The following is a 14,582-nucleotide window of genomic DNA, read 5'->3' on the forward strand; positions in this document are numbered from 1 at the left end:
TGGGCCCGGATCAGCCCCGGGAGGCTGCTCGCGCTCCGGCGGGGTGCTGGGGGCGCCGCCCGCGCCCGATGGTCCCGGATGCCGCCGCCAGCCCGCGCCTCACCTGGCAGCAGGCAGAGCGGAAAGAGCTAGCGTCTGACGTCATCACGTACTTGTAGCCGCTCCCGGCCCTTAACGTCATCACGCCGAGGTAGCCGTCCGTGAGGCAAGAGTAGCCGAAGCCCGATGCGCGCGAGCTGACTGCAGCGGGCAGGCGGGGGGGCCGAGCGCTGAGACGATCGATCCATCGATCGATCGGGCCGGCGGGGAGCGCCGGTCCTGCTGCTCCGCGGGTGCCGCCATGTCGCTGCTGCCGCGGGGCCGCCGCTGCGGGGTCGCCGCCGCCACGGCAGCCCGCCGGTTGCTGCTGGGGCACCAGGGACTGGTGAGTCAGCGCCGCGGCAGGGCCGTGCGCCGCAGGGGGGTGCCGGCGGCCGGGCCGCCCAGCGTCCGTGGGTGGGCGTTGCGGCCCGGCAGACGGGAGACCTCGGGCGGGTCCCCGGTGAGGGGACGGGGCGCACCGTGGGGCAGGAGGCGGTGCCGTTACCCGAGCTCGCTGCCGAACCGGGGGGGCGGCGGCGCCGGGAGCCCCGGCCCCGCAGCGCGCCCGGACACGGCGGCGCCCCGGTTCGGCGGGCCCGGCCCGTCTGCCCGTCCGCCGGAGCGCGGCCCTGGGGGACCGCCTTGGCAGCGCGCGGCCGCGCTCGGCCCGCCGCACGGAAACCGCCGTTACCCGGCGCGGTGCTGTCACCGTCCGGAGCCCACAGACGTGAGGCGATGCTGCGCTGCTCTGGCGCAGACCCTGCCTGGCGTCTGTCGGACAGGACCGGGGGCGAAAGGGAATTCCGTGTTTAACGTAAGGGCGATCGGGAAAATGCTTACGTAAAGTATACACTAACCACCGAAGGGACATGTAGTTATGTAGTATATCGTGCTAGTACATTTAAAATTCGATAAATGACAGTGTTGCTTCCTTTAGGTGGCTGGGAGCCATGTGTGTAGCCAGTACGGGACCTCAGGTTCTTTGCCAGAGGAAAAAAAAGAGTTTCTGCAAAACGGACCAGACTTACAAGACTTTGTAACTGGAGATTTATCAGACAGGAGCACGTGGGCCGAGTATAAAGGCAATTTAAAGCGTCAGAAAGGAGAAAGGTAATTGTGATTTTAAACAACTGTAGTTGCTTCCATGCACTAGGTCGCACTTTTAGTATTAACTATAAAACATATACAGTGTATTTTTTGTAAATTCTGTCCTACTGGCTTGCAAATTTCATAGTTTTTCAAGAACACACACTTTATTAACTTAAAATGTGCAACAAAACACGAAGGCATGGTGGCCTTTTCTTACTTGAATGCCTGTGCCCATGGCCTACATTGAATTACAAATATGCATCGTTAGGGGAGCATATCCTACTTCGGTGTTGAGCAAATATTATTGATAGATTAAAACAAAAAATGAGACTAAATTTTAAAAATGCTTAAACCCTCCCATATGCCCAGTTATAAATTTGATCAGACTTTACGATAGCTGTGTAACATATGCTGCCATTAACTCTTGCAATCTCCAGTGTGGCACTATTAAATCCCACTGGTACAGTTAACAGTTTAAAACCCTCCAATGACAGTGAACTTCCTACTCTTTAATGCTGTAAACCTGGAAGAGAGAAGCCTATTACAGCCATGAAAGAGGTTAATATTGGTTGCTGAGTTGTGTCAGTTTTCAAGGAACCTTTCCTAGTTGGGATCTGTAACAAATTAAAGTGGATCTATGAAATTAATGGAAGCTTGCCATGTAAATAATGTGTTAATCTTTATGTTTGCTTGATGTCATTCAGGCTGCGACTTCCTCCATGGCTGAAAACAAAGATTCCCATGGGAAAGAACTACAATAAACTAAAGAATACTTTGAGAAGTTTAAATCTTCATACGGTAAGTCTAGTGTCAACCAAGTTTTCCTGTAGAAATAAGGCTTTTTTTTTTACAGATACAAAATCAGTTCTTTGTGGAGGACAGGTAGAAAGAATGTCTTGTGTGATCTTCCAGACTGAAACCAAGCCCAATGCTGATCCTTTTTGCCAGAAATGAGTTTCACCAATAAAGAATGAGTACAAATTCAATGGAGTATTTAATGTTTTTCCTGCTGTGATTTTAAATACTAGGGTTTAGTACTTGCATCACCAAAGAGATCAGAAGATGCAATGTGTTACTTTTTAACGGAAACGTACACAATTTCAGGGTTATGTTCATGTTTTGCATGAAAAGAAATTCTAGAAATATATGCATTTCATTAAATATACCTTCCAGATGATAAGAAGTGATAGGTATGCATGGAGAGCTTTTTTCCTTCTCCCCCCCTCCAGGGTAAAGTCATGCTTTAATGCATCATAGACTTTGCAAACATTTTATGAAATTTTAAATTTAAAATGTTAATGACAATCTGTGCTAATTAATAAGGCAATTACATGGCTGAGGAGTTTTTGGAGTTCTGAGGTAGAGGAAGAGAATGGTAATGGATGTTAGGAAACAATTCTCTTCCTATCTATTCTACTGACTTTTTATAGAACAACATGCAACTCTATGAATCTCATTTATCACAGGAGTTAGGTTTTGTTTGTAGGCCTCTGTTGAAGTGGATCAATAATATAATAATAATTTTCCATAATAATAGGGAAAAAAGACAGGTATATTACTATCTTTTACCTTTAGGTATGTGAAGAAGCACGTTGTCCCAACATTGGAGAATGCTGGGGAGGTGGTGAATATGCTACAGCTACAGCTACTATTATGGTAAGCTATTAACCATTTCTTAAGTATTCTGTTAATGTTTGAGCTGTTTGTAGTGTATTCTAGGATCCCTACTACAGTAGAGTGAGTTTATTACAAGAAATGTGGACTAAAGCACTGTCCTCGGTTTTTTTGCTTAGTATTGGGATTTATCTGATCCAGCTTATGCAGCTGCTTCTCAGCTGAGCAGTAGTGATGTGTACAATGTAAAGGTAGGAATGTCTTTCTTATTTCAGCTGATGGGTGACACATGCACTAGAGGTTGCAGATTTTGTTCAGTAAAGACCGCAAAAAGTCCACCTCCGCTGGATCCTGAGGAGCCTTACAACACAGCAAAAGCTATAGCCGAGTGGGGCTTGGATTATGTCGTATTGACATCTGTGGACAGAGATGGTTAGTATGTTGTCTCTCATCTCTTCCAGTCTAAGCTCTCATATTCTTCATATGGGGTAAACGCAGACCTCGATGAACATTTATCACTCAGCACAATTGCTGAGGATTACTATTTTAAAGGAGTTGACGGTGCTGAAACTTTTTACATATTCTTAGTATTTCTCTATGTCTGGTAAAATCTAACAGCAGTTACACTGTTATTAAGCATCAAGAATATTACATTCTAAATATTTTCTAAATCATTTGTTGCAAAATACATACATATACACCGTGTTCTGCTACTTGATTAGCAAAAAACCCCACCAACACCAAACCCCACAAACATTCATATACAGTATCATTACAGCACTTCCAAAAACTCAACCTGAAATATATTATATATAAAAAACCTGAAAGTTGCCTTTTTCTAAGGTTGTAGTAGTTCCTTTGTGGTGACGCCACATAGGTGGGGAAAACCATTGTAAAGGCTGTTGAGTGTGATGGAAAGTCCAGTAGCTTTGAAGTGGCTTACAATTAAAAGAGCAATAATATATATTTAGGTTTTGTAGAACAGTTTCTCAGACCAAAACCATAAATAGATAAAGCCATTCTGTGCTCAGCCTGACAGTGAACCTAGAGACAGGTAAATCTGGAGTAAACATTTGAAATCTGCCCTAGACAATCACAGTTAGACTTTGTGCAGAATAAGGTGTGGTAGACTATCTGTTCTACCATAAGCAGTAAGATAAGAATGTGGTTTCAAGCTTTATTATTTTGCATTTAAATTTGAATCTGTAAAGTTTTTGTGGCTTTGCTAATAAGTAAATGCATTTCTTGAACAGAAAGGTTAACTGAATAATTGAAATGCTTCTAGATATGCCTGATGGTGGAGCAGAACACTTTGCAAAGACAGTCTCTCATCTGAAAGAAAGGTATCTCATTAATGCATTACTGTTACTGTTAAAACTTTAGAATGTGGTACTACATATAGGTCAAAACTACCTTTAGCTGGATTATTCCAGGGGCTGTGCAGATACAAAAGTCTGCCTTTAGCCTATCTGGGTCCCTTTTTTTTCCCTGTTTTTCATCTTTCTCGTATATAATGGCCCCAAAGTATTTTGAATTAGGATGCATTTCCCATTCAGCCCAGGCTTATTTAAAGCTAAGCACTGGATTATTTCTTTGAACAGGCAGCTGGTTTACCAGGAAATTAGTACCTACTTTTGAGGTATGTTCATTCTTGGGATTCAAGAATGAATTCAACACAGTGGATTTAGATAGCAGTGTTGCCACATGACAGAAGAAGGCGGGTTTCCCTTTCAGCAGTGATCAGACTGCTTTGCCTTTTCCCACAACGGCTGTTTCTGCGATTGTACCTTCCCACTTTCCCCTAGTTGTGCCGCCTTCACTCTGCGTCGGTGCCCTGCACACGATTTGATAGCGTACTTGTCTGCCGGCAGATTTAATTGGTGTAACGTCATTTAAGTCTTTATCCAGCGTATCCTGGGACTTGAAAGATTCCTGTGGTGTGTCCCACCTGCCTTTCTGAGCTGAAATCTGGCTCCTGGACACCAAGATTAGGTACCAGGGCAATAATGCAGAGTATTCTTATCCTAGTAGGTAGGATTATAGCTCTTCTGTATTTTGGAGCTGTGGTACTAAACTTGTGTTAGTTAATCTGCAACAAAGACACATGAAAAATCGTGTATGAACAGTGAGACTGTTCTAGTTGCTTTTGTATTATTTGGCTTTCATTCTATTTCAGCTTACGTTAGTAAAATCAGGAGTTACACATGTTTTGTTTGCATTGTCATACAAGTATTTGCAGAAATCAGTTGTTTTGGAGATGTGTCCCGAATGAACTTGGCTTTGCTTGTCGCAGTGTTGTTATGTTTATTTTTTGCTCTATTGAGCTTTTTGGCAACAGTGACACCGACCCCACAGACACCTTCACTCTGTCTCTTCTTTTCAGGAATTCAAAAATCCTGGTGGAATGCCTAACTCCCGATTTTCGAGGGGACCTCAAAGCGGTGGAGAAAGTGGCACTGTCGGGACTGGATGTGTTCGCCCACAACGTGGAGACGGTGCCAGAGTTACAGAGGTAGGCGACGGCAGTGGGCAGAAAGCACGAACCCCACAGGGGTGTCGTCAGAGGCCTTTGTGCGAGGGGGGCGGCGGGATCCGTTCAGACCGGCGGCGGGGCGGGCCGCAGGCCGCAGGCCGCAATGGCGCGGGGCCCGCTCCCAGCCTGCCTCGCGTGCTGCCGCGCCCTGCCCGCCGCCCGCCGGCAGAGGGCGCCCGCGCCGCGCCGCGCCCCGGCCCTCGGGGCGGCCCTCGGGCGGTGTCGCCTGCCGGGGCCGGTGTCGCCTGCCGGGGCCGCTGCGCGGGGCCGGGGCCGCCGGGACCCGAAGCCTCGCCCCGCCGCGGGCGGCCGCGGTCAGCGCCACGGGGCCGGGGCCGGCCTCGGTACTTAAACCGGGGCGAGGCTCATCGCTTGTGACACCTCGGGGAGGGTGTCAGCTGGCGTCAGACTGCGCGGCTGAGACCTCTGAGTCGCCATTTTCGCTTTGTAGAAACTAGCAGAGCACACCTTGCTTGGCACCTCTAACATTCTGTACGCCCTTTCGTCCGTTTTCTCCCCTGGTGCTGAACACACAAAAGGAAGGTGCGTGACCCCCGAGCCGGCTTCGAGCAGTCCGTACGTGTGCTGAAGCACGCTAAAGAGGTCCAGCCCCGCGTCATCTCTAAAACCTCCATTATGCTGGGGCTAGGCGAGACAGACGAACAAGTGTATTCCACAATGAAATGTAAGTTCGCGTTGAAACAGATGCCAATATTCACAGGTATGAGTTTGATTGTGTTGGAAAACAGTTGTCGGCATCTTTGCCTCTACAAGCAAATCAATTTGCTGGTACAGGAAATGTTTTCTAAGCTTTATTGGGGGAAGAAACAATTTGATTAAAAAAGATTCAACTTCTGAAATATTTTGCCTTCACATGGCTTTCAGATTCAATTTGACAGGTAAAGCGAGCTCATGTTAATTTCAGTGGAAAATACAATTATTTTTTGTGTGACTATACTCTTTTTTTTCTTTGCAATACTTAAATAATGGGCTTGCGACATAGTTGCCTTATTGTGCATTCCTTCTTAGAAACAGCATACCTGATTTTTTTAAAATAATTTATTTCAGTTTGCTTAGATGAAAAAAAAATTGTTATATTTGGAGCTGTAGCGTATTGTTTCCATGTATATGTATTTTTAAGAGGAGATTTCACAGTGGTAAGTGAACGCAGTGCACTTGTAAGAAGTAGTTTATAAATCCTATGGCATTTGTCCCCTACCCTGAAAGAATGTCTACGTGGTACTTTGTGTACAACAAGCCATATTTAGAATGCAGTGATATCTTTTCTGCAGCTCTCCCACAATCTGGACCATAAAATGACGGTTCCTGATTTTCCTGTCCTTGCCTAACATTTCCTAGCCACAAGAACATGAAATTCCAGTTTTGCTGCTGTTCGTTTTCAGGCCACTTTCATGGATGTATTTGGAGACAAACTGTTACCCACTGCATTAATTCTGTTACTGTAATTTTGGTCTCCTTCCATCTTCTGGGTACCAGTTAAAGAACACCTAAATGTGCTGATACTGAAACAGCTTCTCCACAGAACCGTATCGATCTAAACAGAGATCCCAAGGCAACAGGGAGTGCAATGCTGTAGGCAAAATACTGTCTTTACTTCCTATTTGATGTGGGGCAACCAGCCCAAGTAGCCAGAAAATATATGGACATGTTCATGCTAAACCCGATTCCTTAGCTATCCCTTTGTTCGGAATACCCCACTAGCCGTAGTGAACATAATTCTTCAGGCTAGCTGACTATCCAGTGCCTTGGTTTCCATCTGTAAGTAGACTACCTGACCTCATTTGCTGTGTATTGATCCTAGTATATACTCAAATTTTAGCAGAGTTTATGAGATTCTGCAGGCGTCAAAACTTAACATACATCCTAAGTGTGTAACACTGGCAAAAAATTTTGGCAATTTCCCCTCATTTATAGCTCTTTAGAACTGTCCACATCTTTTAGGCACGAAGTCTTTTGAAACAGTGGACAAGTGCGGGCCTGGTGTGTGTGCACGCATCCATTTCTTTTTTTCTAATGAAGGCTCTGACCTGAAGGTAACAATGAAAAGCAGTAAGATAAAAAAGGCAAGAGCATGTGATCTCTGCAGTGAGACACACGACTGCAGTGAGTGCAGTGCAATGGTATTCTCTCTAGCTTTAAACTAGATAGCTCAGGTCTTGCAGCAGCGTGGAGCCCAGAAAGAGGTGTGTGGCTACTGCTTGTGGAGGCTGGAGGTTCCCTTTGCTGCAGAGCAGAATGTTAGCCCTGCAGGGTGCTGTGGAGCGACCTTTGTTCAGACTTGGACAGAAATTAGGAAACACCCCCCTTCCCTAACAGGGAATTTTGTTTTTACAGTATTGCGGGAAGCAGATGTAGACTGTTTGACGCTAGGACAGTACATGCAACCAACAAAACGTCACCTAAAGGTAAAAATGCCTTTAATTTACAGGTAGATTTATGGTCTGTACCTTGCACAGTCAAGTTTCCTCTTTCTAAATTGAGGCTTGATATGTATCCTTACCTTAATTGTGGATTTGGGGGGGGAAATTTCCTTCCTTGTTTAGCCTTATCTTCATCTGTTATAGACTCTTCACTAAAAAATCCCTCAGCCATCTAATCCCTTCCATCATCTGCAGACTTCCCGTGCTACTTTCTGCTATTGGCTTCAGAGACAGCTGGAGCTGAGGCACGATTTGGGAAAACAAGAGTTTCAGTGTATGTCTCAAACATAATGGCTCAAGCCAGCTCTCCTTCACTATCGCATAGGCTCTCCCTTAATGGTGCCACTTCAGCTGGGGAAATTACCATTCTTCTCCTTTTGTGATCTGTCCAGAGCTTGAGTCTCTGTTCTGTTACTGTGTTTCATTGAAATAACTGTTAGTGAAGAGAGCTGTAGGACTATTTGGGGGTTTTTTTTCCACTAACTTGGACAAAAAAAAAGTTTGCTCAAAAGGACCGTTCAAAAATAGAATGAATAAAATTATGAAGGAACAACTAGAACCTAAATTCTAAACTTTTCAGCTGAATATGAAAAGCAAATAAAATGCATTCTTTTGGTGGGAGGCAGAGAGACTGCTGAAAGTTCTGGAGTGTAAAATTTTGAACTCACGATAGAACTGTTCTATTTCACTACATACTAGCTACAGCCATTTCCTTTGCATTAATACCTAATCAAAGCACGTTTTTTTCACTCAGGTTGAGGAGTACATAACTCCTGAAAAATTTAAGTACTGGGAAAAAGTAGGAAATGATCTTGGATTCCACTACACTGCCAGTGGGCCTTTAGTGCGCTCCTCCTATAAAGCAGGTAAATTACTGAAAAGCATTAGATTCTCTAGCACGGAATGTTTTATTATATAAAGTTAAAATGGTGAAGTAACGTGCAACAAAGCTCACCTTAGCTCAAGGACACCTCACGTAGTCATCCTTTTTTTTAGTAATTATTTATACTGTCTTCTGTAGGTCATCTAAATGCATCGGTATGACAGTAGATGGTATTTCTACAATTGCTAATTTTTTGCAAAACCTAGTTTCTACTATAGTTAATGTGTGAAGCAGGATAAAGGGTACCCAAATAGCAACTTCTTAACATTCTAACTCTTGGGTGCTTCAGGGTTTAATGGGACCCTTTGTTGTTTGTGATGTAATTTCGTTGCTTTATGCAGAATTTATTTACAGTGCCTTAGAAATAATTAGACACGCTTGTAGCAGTGCTTTTTCTGACAAAGCACAGAGTATTAAGTAGCAGCTGCTGTTAATGGCACTGTTGTGTAGGCCCAGCATCCTGCTTTTTCTGATGGAGAGAACAGAAAAGACTCAGCTAGGACACCTTGCTTCTCAGACTGTTTTATGCCAGCTCAAATGAGATTTATAGCAGGTTTCACTATAAGTTGCTGATATTTTATGAAATAGGAAGTAATTTTTAATTAGATCAATTCACCTTTGCCTGTTGGAAAGGACAAAGAAACAGAGCTACTTCATAAAATTGGGTATGAGGAAAATGAGGATTTTGGGGGGTTGGAGGGGTTGTTTGTTGGGTTATGGGTTTTGGTTTGGGTTTTTTTTTTTACATCCATGCTGTATGTGTTGAAAGTGCTGTTGTATAGGATTGAATTACTATAAAATACTGGTAAGCACAATCATATTGTAGAATAGAATATTCTCATTAAATAAGAATGTGTATTGTTGTGCTTTATTTCACTGAAATACCTAGAAATCATTCTGGTGCCTTTTTACCTTTCAATTAGGTGAATTCTTCTTGAAGAATTTAGTAGAAAAAAGAAAGACAAAAGCCATCTGAAAATGAGAGTGAACCTATTTAAAGCAGCCAGTTTTAAGGATCCTTTTTCAGTGCATAATTATACCCAGTTCCAGAAATGCAGAAGACCAGATGGTGGATGTATGAATAAACTTACTATCTTTCCAGAACACTTCTCTCTCACCAAAACACTTTCCATTATTTTAGCTCATTCCTCCTGGCAAGGCTACAACTACATAGTACTTCTAGCCTTCAGCACAAAGGCAGAAGGTAGAACTGGTTTTGAAAAAGTGAAGGAACTGAGGTGGAAGAAATGTAAGCTGGGGAAAAATAATATCTGACAGATTTAAGTAAACAGGTTTGATGCTACCCTCAGTGCCACTGTTGTTAATACTTGTGAAGATGCTAATAGTAAACGGAAAGGCATTGCTATTTGGTGTATCTTACTATTATGTAACACAAGCTTGCAGGGACTCTGGAAACTAGAGGAGTTCTAAAGAAAGATTGTGTACATGACAAAGGACCAGATTAGGCCTACCTTGAACCACACCAGACAAAGTGTCTGTAATACTCTTTCAAGAGATGGTATCTCTTACCTGTATCTTAAGAAAATGAGCTGTACCATAGGGGCAGCTAATGCTTTTCAGGCCTTTGCATGTCTCAAAGCATGAGCCTTGTTAAACACAAGGTATCAAGTTGAACAAAACTAGTGCCCTTTGTGGCAAAACAATTAACCTTGTGGATACCATATAATTTAAATCATATGGAAAATCAGAGTTGCTGAAACGGCATAAATAGAATTCCCCCCCTGGTCTGGGTATATGACAAAGTTGCACAGGTGCTTCCATATTGGGTGTACAGAGCTGCTGCTATTCTGTACTGTGTTTTTTGTCGTATCAATAAAGTTAAAAACCCCACCTAAAAACCCATGCTGGTTGTGTTTGATTGGTCTGGTTACCTGCCCCCTTGAGACCTGGTCTGTCTGTTAAATCTGAATGTAGAGAAATGAAGTGAATCGTGGATGAAATGTGAAATCCACTGCTTATCATACTAAACTCAAGCAGAAATAAAAACATGGCTTATGGTATGCTAGCAGCTGTAAATTTTTCTCTTTACAGTCATGATAGTTCAAAGTGCATCTTTCCCCAATAATTCTCAGTTGTCTGCTATGGACATTAGATACCACTTTTTAACTGTCAAGAATTTGCCATGTGGTGCCAAACTCTCATCATGCAGCTAATCCTATGGCTGGCTATAGTATTTTTCTAAACTAGTCCATATGAATGAGTGGACCCTCCATCCACCCCCAGCTAAGTAAGATGTTAGAAGAAAGACAGCTAATTAGCAAGTTTTTTTTATATATATATATATAAAAGAAACTTGATAATTGTCACAAACAACAAAAATCAGATGGTACCACTGAAGCTGGCAACGTACAATTGATGCTTCACAAAATGAAGTACAGCAATATTAAAGTGTTATGGAGACAGCCTTAAGCTAGAAGGAATGTACTAATTAATTAAACAATGTAACAGAAGTGTAAATTGGGGAAAGAGAAACCTGAGCAATAAGAAACAGGGGAAGAACTGAGAAACAGAAGCCTTAATAGCTGTACTTTATAAAGGCAACCAGAAAGGCAAGGCTTCCTTTTTTAAAAATTAAAAAATATAATAAATTTTAAAATTTAAATAAAAGGAGTAGTCTGACGACTAGTCTTGGAAAGACCAGGCATACTTTGAGCCAAAAATGCCCTGCTTCAGCTGAAGTACACTGAATACCAGAGCAGTGGAAGGTTATCAGCTATGGTAAGGAAATCCAATACTCCCTCCAGAGCAGCAGGCAGGGAAGGGTGCAACATTAACTCCAGGATACCCACACATTTAACAGCTGCCAGCCTTTATTAGGGGCTTTAAATACTATAAATAATGATTTTTACTTGCCTGCAGAGCAGATTTAACAGAATATTACTGTAGCTTTTGCAGAGTTACTGCTTTTTCAGCCTATCAACACCAGATACCAGGTAAAAGGAATTCCGAGCCATACAGCTATTACCAAACTGGAACAAAAAGACATTGCACCATAATTATCCATGACTTCTTTACAGTGTGAGAAATAATGCTTCTGGAAACACGGTCCAACGTTATTTCATGTTAGAATTATCTTACGAATTGCTGCTGGGTGGTTTGGAAGATGATCTCATGCTTTTACACAACTGTCTGCCAGCTGGTACCAAGTTTCAGAAGCCACGTAAGCTATTTTCTAACTGCATGTTTTGCCGTTGTTTCTAAGCAAAGCAGTCACATTTTGACTTCATGGATTGGAGGGGCGTTTTGTTTTTCAGTGTGTTTGAGGACAAGTCCTAAAGTTTTTTTCCTAGTTAAGAAATCTTGCTTTTCCAACCATCTTCCATCCCTACTGCCCATTCAGGTTTTCCATAACTATTATGTTAAAGCATCAAACTCTCACAGAACTCCTGGTTATAAATTCAGCACAGGTTTCATGACTATCTCAGTTTTGCTTCTGATGAAGTTCCATGTGTAGTGAAGTATTTTTTTTGTATGTCAATCACTTCATTCTGTCAGTTTGTTTCACAAAGCAGCCATAAAATATTTTAAGAAACATTAATCTTCCTTGCAATCAGGAAAACATCAAAATGAGCTTTGGTAACATGATTTCAAGTTGACACAGACACTTTAAAAGAATGAATAGTCTTTTTTAGCATCATTACATCAATCTACTACACTGTGAAGCATAATTAAGTGTTATGCAGCTGACTAGAGAACTGCTGCATCTTCCAGTGACTTCACGTCTTTAGGCTAAACAAAGCCAGAGCGTTCATTGTGAGAATTGTAAGTTTTCTTCCTACTTGATCAGTAATTTAATATCGGTGTGCCCTTCATTTAAGAGATGTCAAGTACTTACACTTCTTTACTACAAGATATGGCAACTAATTGCAGATGTTCAACTTGCAATAGTAATTCTCAGCTTGGAATAGAAAAAAAGCAAGGAATGGAAACTGACTACAGTATTCCTAAGTCAGATAACCCATTAAGCTCTCCTGAATTGTTTTACAATTAATTTCAAACTTTAGCTGAGCACCACTATAAATTCCAGATCAACAGAAGAACCTCAAGTGATAGAAATGTAAACTTGCTGGCCAGTGGAAAAATCTTACCACTAACTGCTCCTATACTAACTGGTCTTGGTCAAAGATGCATTTGTTCTATTCACTTGCAGTATTTCTTGGCTGTCATATGCCTGGAACCAGACTTAAGTTTTAGAAGTTCAACACACACAGTAGAAAAACAGTTCATCTTGCCTGGCATTTACAATTTGTCTATGCACATCTTGGGTAAGAATTTATGCAGTCTGTACCATACTATTCATAGGCTTGTATTAAAGATTGATTTGCTTCAGCTGTTGTATTCACATTTTGCAGTGAAAACCAGTGTTACTGCAGGTTACATTTTATTAAGAACCCCATAAAAAGAATTTCAGAGTACAGGACTCCATTACTCACATTACACAATTCTCACCAAGAATTACACGCTGTAAGATCCCATAGACAAAGACTCCATAGCATTAAAACTCATCCCTTACATGTACTACTCAAGCCTTCAAAGCAGGAATACAAGTCATCTCCAATTCTTATTTCCCTGGAACTGTACTCTGAGGATGATTGCTTATGATTCACAGTACTGCAAAGCTTCTGAAGCTTGCTCTTTTGGCCTGTGATAAAATTCTTTTGCATATATGCAAGGTAAGTATTACAGTATCCTGAAGGCGTGCTCCACCAGATGTTCAGACTTGATGCATCCCACAATCCCAGTGTCTCAATAACAGAATGCAACCACCAAGAAACTAAGTAAACCTAAACAGACTCTCCAAGAAAGCAAGGGAAATGCCAGTACTGGTTTTACCCCTTGTTGTTCTTCAGAAAGGATCTGCTGCTCCCCCTTTCCTAAGAAAGGGAAGTTGGATTGATCCTACCGTAAGGAACCTGCCCACTCTTTATCCTCATGATTAAGCCACAAGTCACTATCCAGGCTTTGACCAAGTCTGCAGGAGAAACAGAATAGGAACAGGGGTATGGCACTTAGTTCCTTCACCTCCTTGGGACAGCTTGGGACTAGCAGCACCAGGAACACCGATCAGCCTCACACATTCCTAACAGAAGCAACACTTCACACAGTTTAACGGTTCATGTATCTGCTTCAAACTGATGAGGGCAGGTCCCATACAAAGGCACCACTGTCACAACTGTGTGCATGTTTCTGAAAAGCATCCCGATTTTATGAAGCCTCTACTCACCCTCCCTGTTAAGGCATGCCCTGAAGCAGTGCTGTGCTACCCTGAACACAGTTCAGGACAAGACGTCCTTTTAGCACAACTTCTCAGTACCCTCTTCCTAATCCCCAAGGAGAAACGGCCAGTCTGCCCTCACAGGTGCTATGGGGGCAGAGGCAGTCAAGATGCCTACCTGCAAAGACAGGGTGATCTATCAGTTGGATTACGACACTTATGAATACCTCGACTGTACCACAGTGTTGTCCCTGCTCTGCACATGTTGTATGAAAGCAACACTAGTGAACTGGAAGAGATGGCATGATGGAAGATGACAGTTTGATTTGAAGCCCCCATAATTCCCACTCACTGAGTGCTCCTCACAGAAGATCTTTTGATAGGACAAAAAGCCTGAGGCGTGTTTGCCCGAAGGGCTGAGTGACTGCTGCATAGTAAGTCCCTACATGGAAGCCATTAACAGGCAGAATCTGAAAGCATCTGGTTCAACAATACAGCCACTTCAGTCAGATAACACCATCTTGTATTGTCTACCCAAATTGTTATCCAAGTTCCTTACATCTTCAAATGTTTGTCCTAAAGCTTAAATTGTGTCTGTTTCTGTGGGTAAGTAATTATAAGATCGCTCATGAACAGAGCATATGATCAGTGTCGTCTTGGTGAACTACTGATACACCATACTTGGAGGCACACCTATTAAGTTCA

The 14,582-nt window shown here is 42.7% G+C and overlaps 1 protein-coding gene across 4 annotated transcripts; it reads left to right on the top strand.

The window, feature by feature from the left end:
- The first annotated feature begins 260 nt into the window (after positions 1-260).
- LIAS (lipoic acid synthetase) lies at positions 261-9,747 on the top strand. Of its 4 annotated transcripts, none has more exons than XM_056352351.1 (11): positions 261-424; positions 1,019-1,191; positions 1,875-1,968; positions 2,746-2,826; positions 3,060-3,216; positions 4,070-4,127; positions 5,168-5,296; positions 5,857-6,002; positions 7,673-7,743; positions 8,513-8,624; positions 9,565-9,747. In XM_056352351.1, exons 1-11 carry the CDS (start codon positions 341-343, stop codon positions 9,615-9,617), a joined length of 1,158 nt encoding a protein of 385 aa, XP_056208326.1. In that variant the 5' UTR covers positions 261-340; the 3' UTR covers positions 9,618-9,747. The 4 variants fall into 4 exon arrangements, with proteins under 4 accessions (XP_056208326.1, XP_056208347.1, XP_056208341.1 ...); XM_056352372.1 differs by lacking the exon at positions 261-424 and adding an exon at positions 523-541; XM_056352366.1 differs by lacking the exon at positions 261-424 and adding an exon at positions 632-813.
- The last annotated feature ends 4,835 nt before the right edge of the window (positions 9,748-14,582 follow it).

This window comes from Falco biarmicus, chromosome 1 (genome assembly GCF_023638135.1).
Source record: "Falco biarmicus isolate bFalBia1 chromosome 1, bFalBia1.pri, whole genome shotgun sequence".
NCBI classification, from domain to species: domain Eukaryota; kingdom Metazoa; phylum Chordata; class Aves; order Falconiformes; family Falconidae; genus Falco; species Falco biarmicus.

Excerpts from the sequence above, each read along its gene's own strand:
- LIAS (XM_056352351.1), top strand. The coding sequence starts at position 341 with ATGTCGCTGCTGCCGCGGGGCCGCCGCTGCGGGGTCGCCGCCGCCACG. Across the intron at positions 3,217-4,069 it reads GACATCTGTGGACAGAGATG|ATATGCCTGATGGTGGAGCA; the intron begins GTTAGTATGTTG and ends AAATGCTTCTAG. Across the intron at positions 6,003-7,672 it reads AGTGTATTCCACAATGAAAT|TATTGCGGGAAGCAGATGTA; the intron begins GTAAGTTCGCGT and ends TTGTTTTTACAG.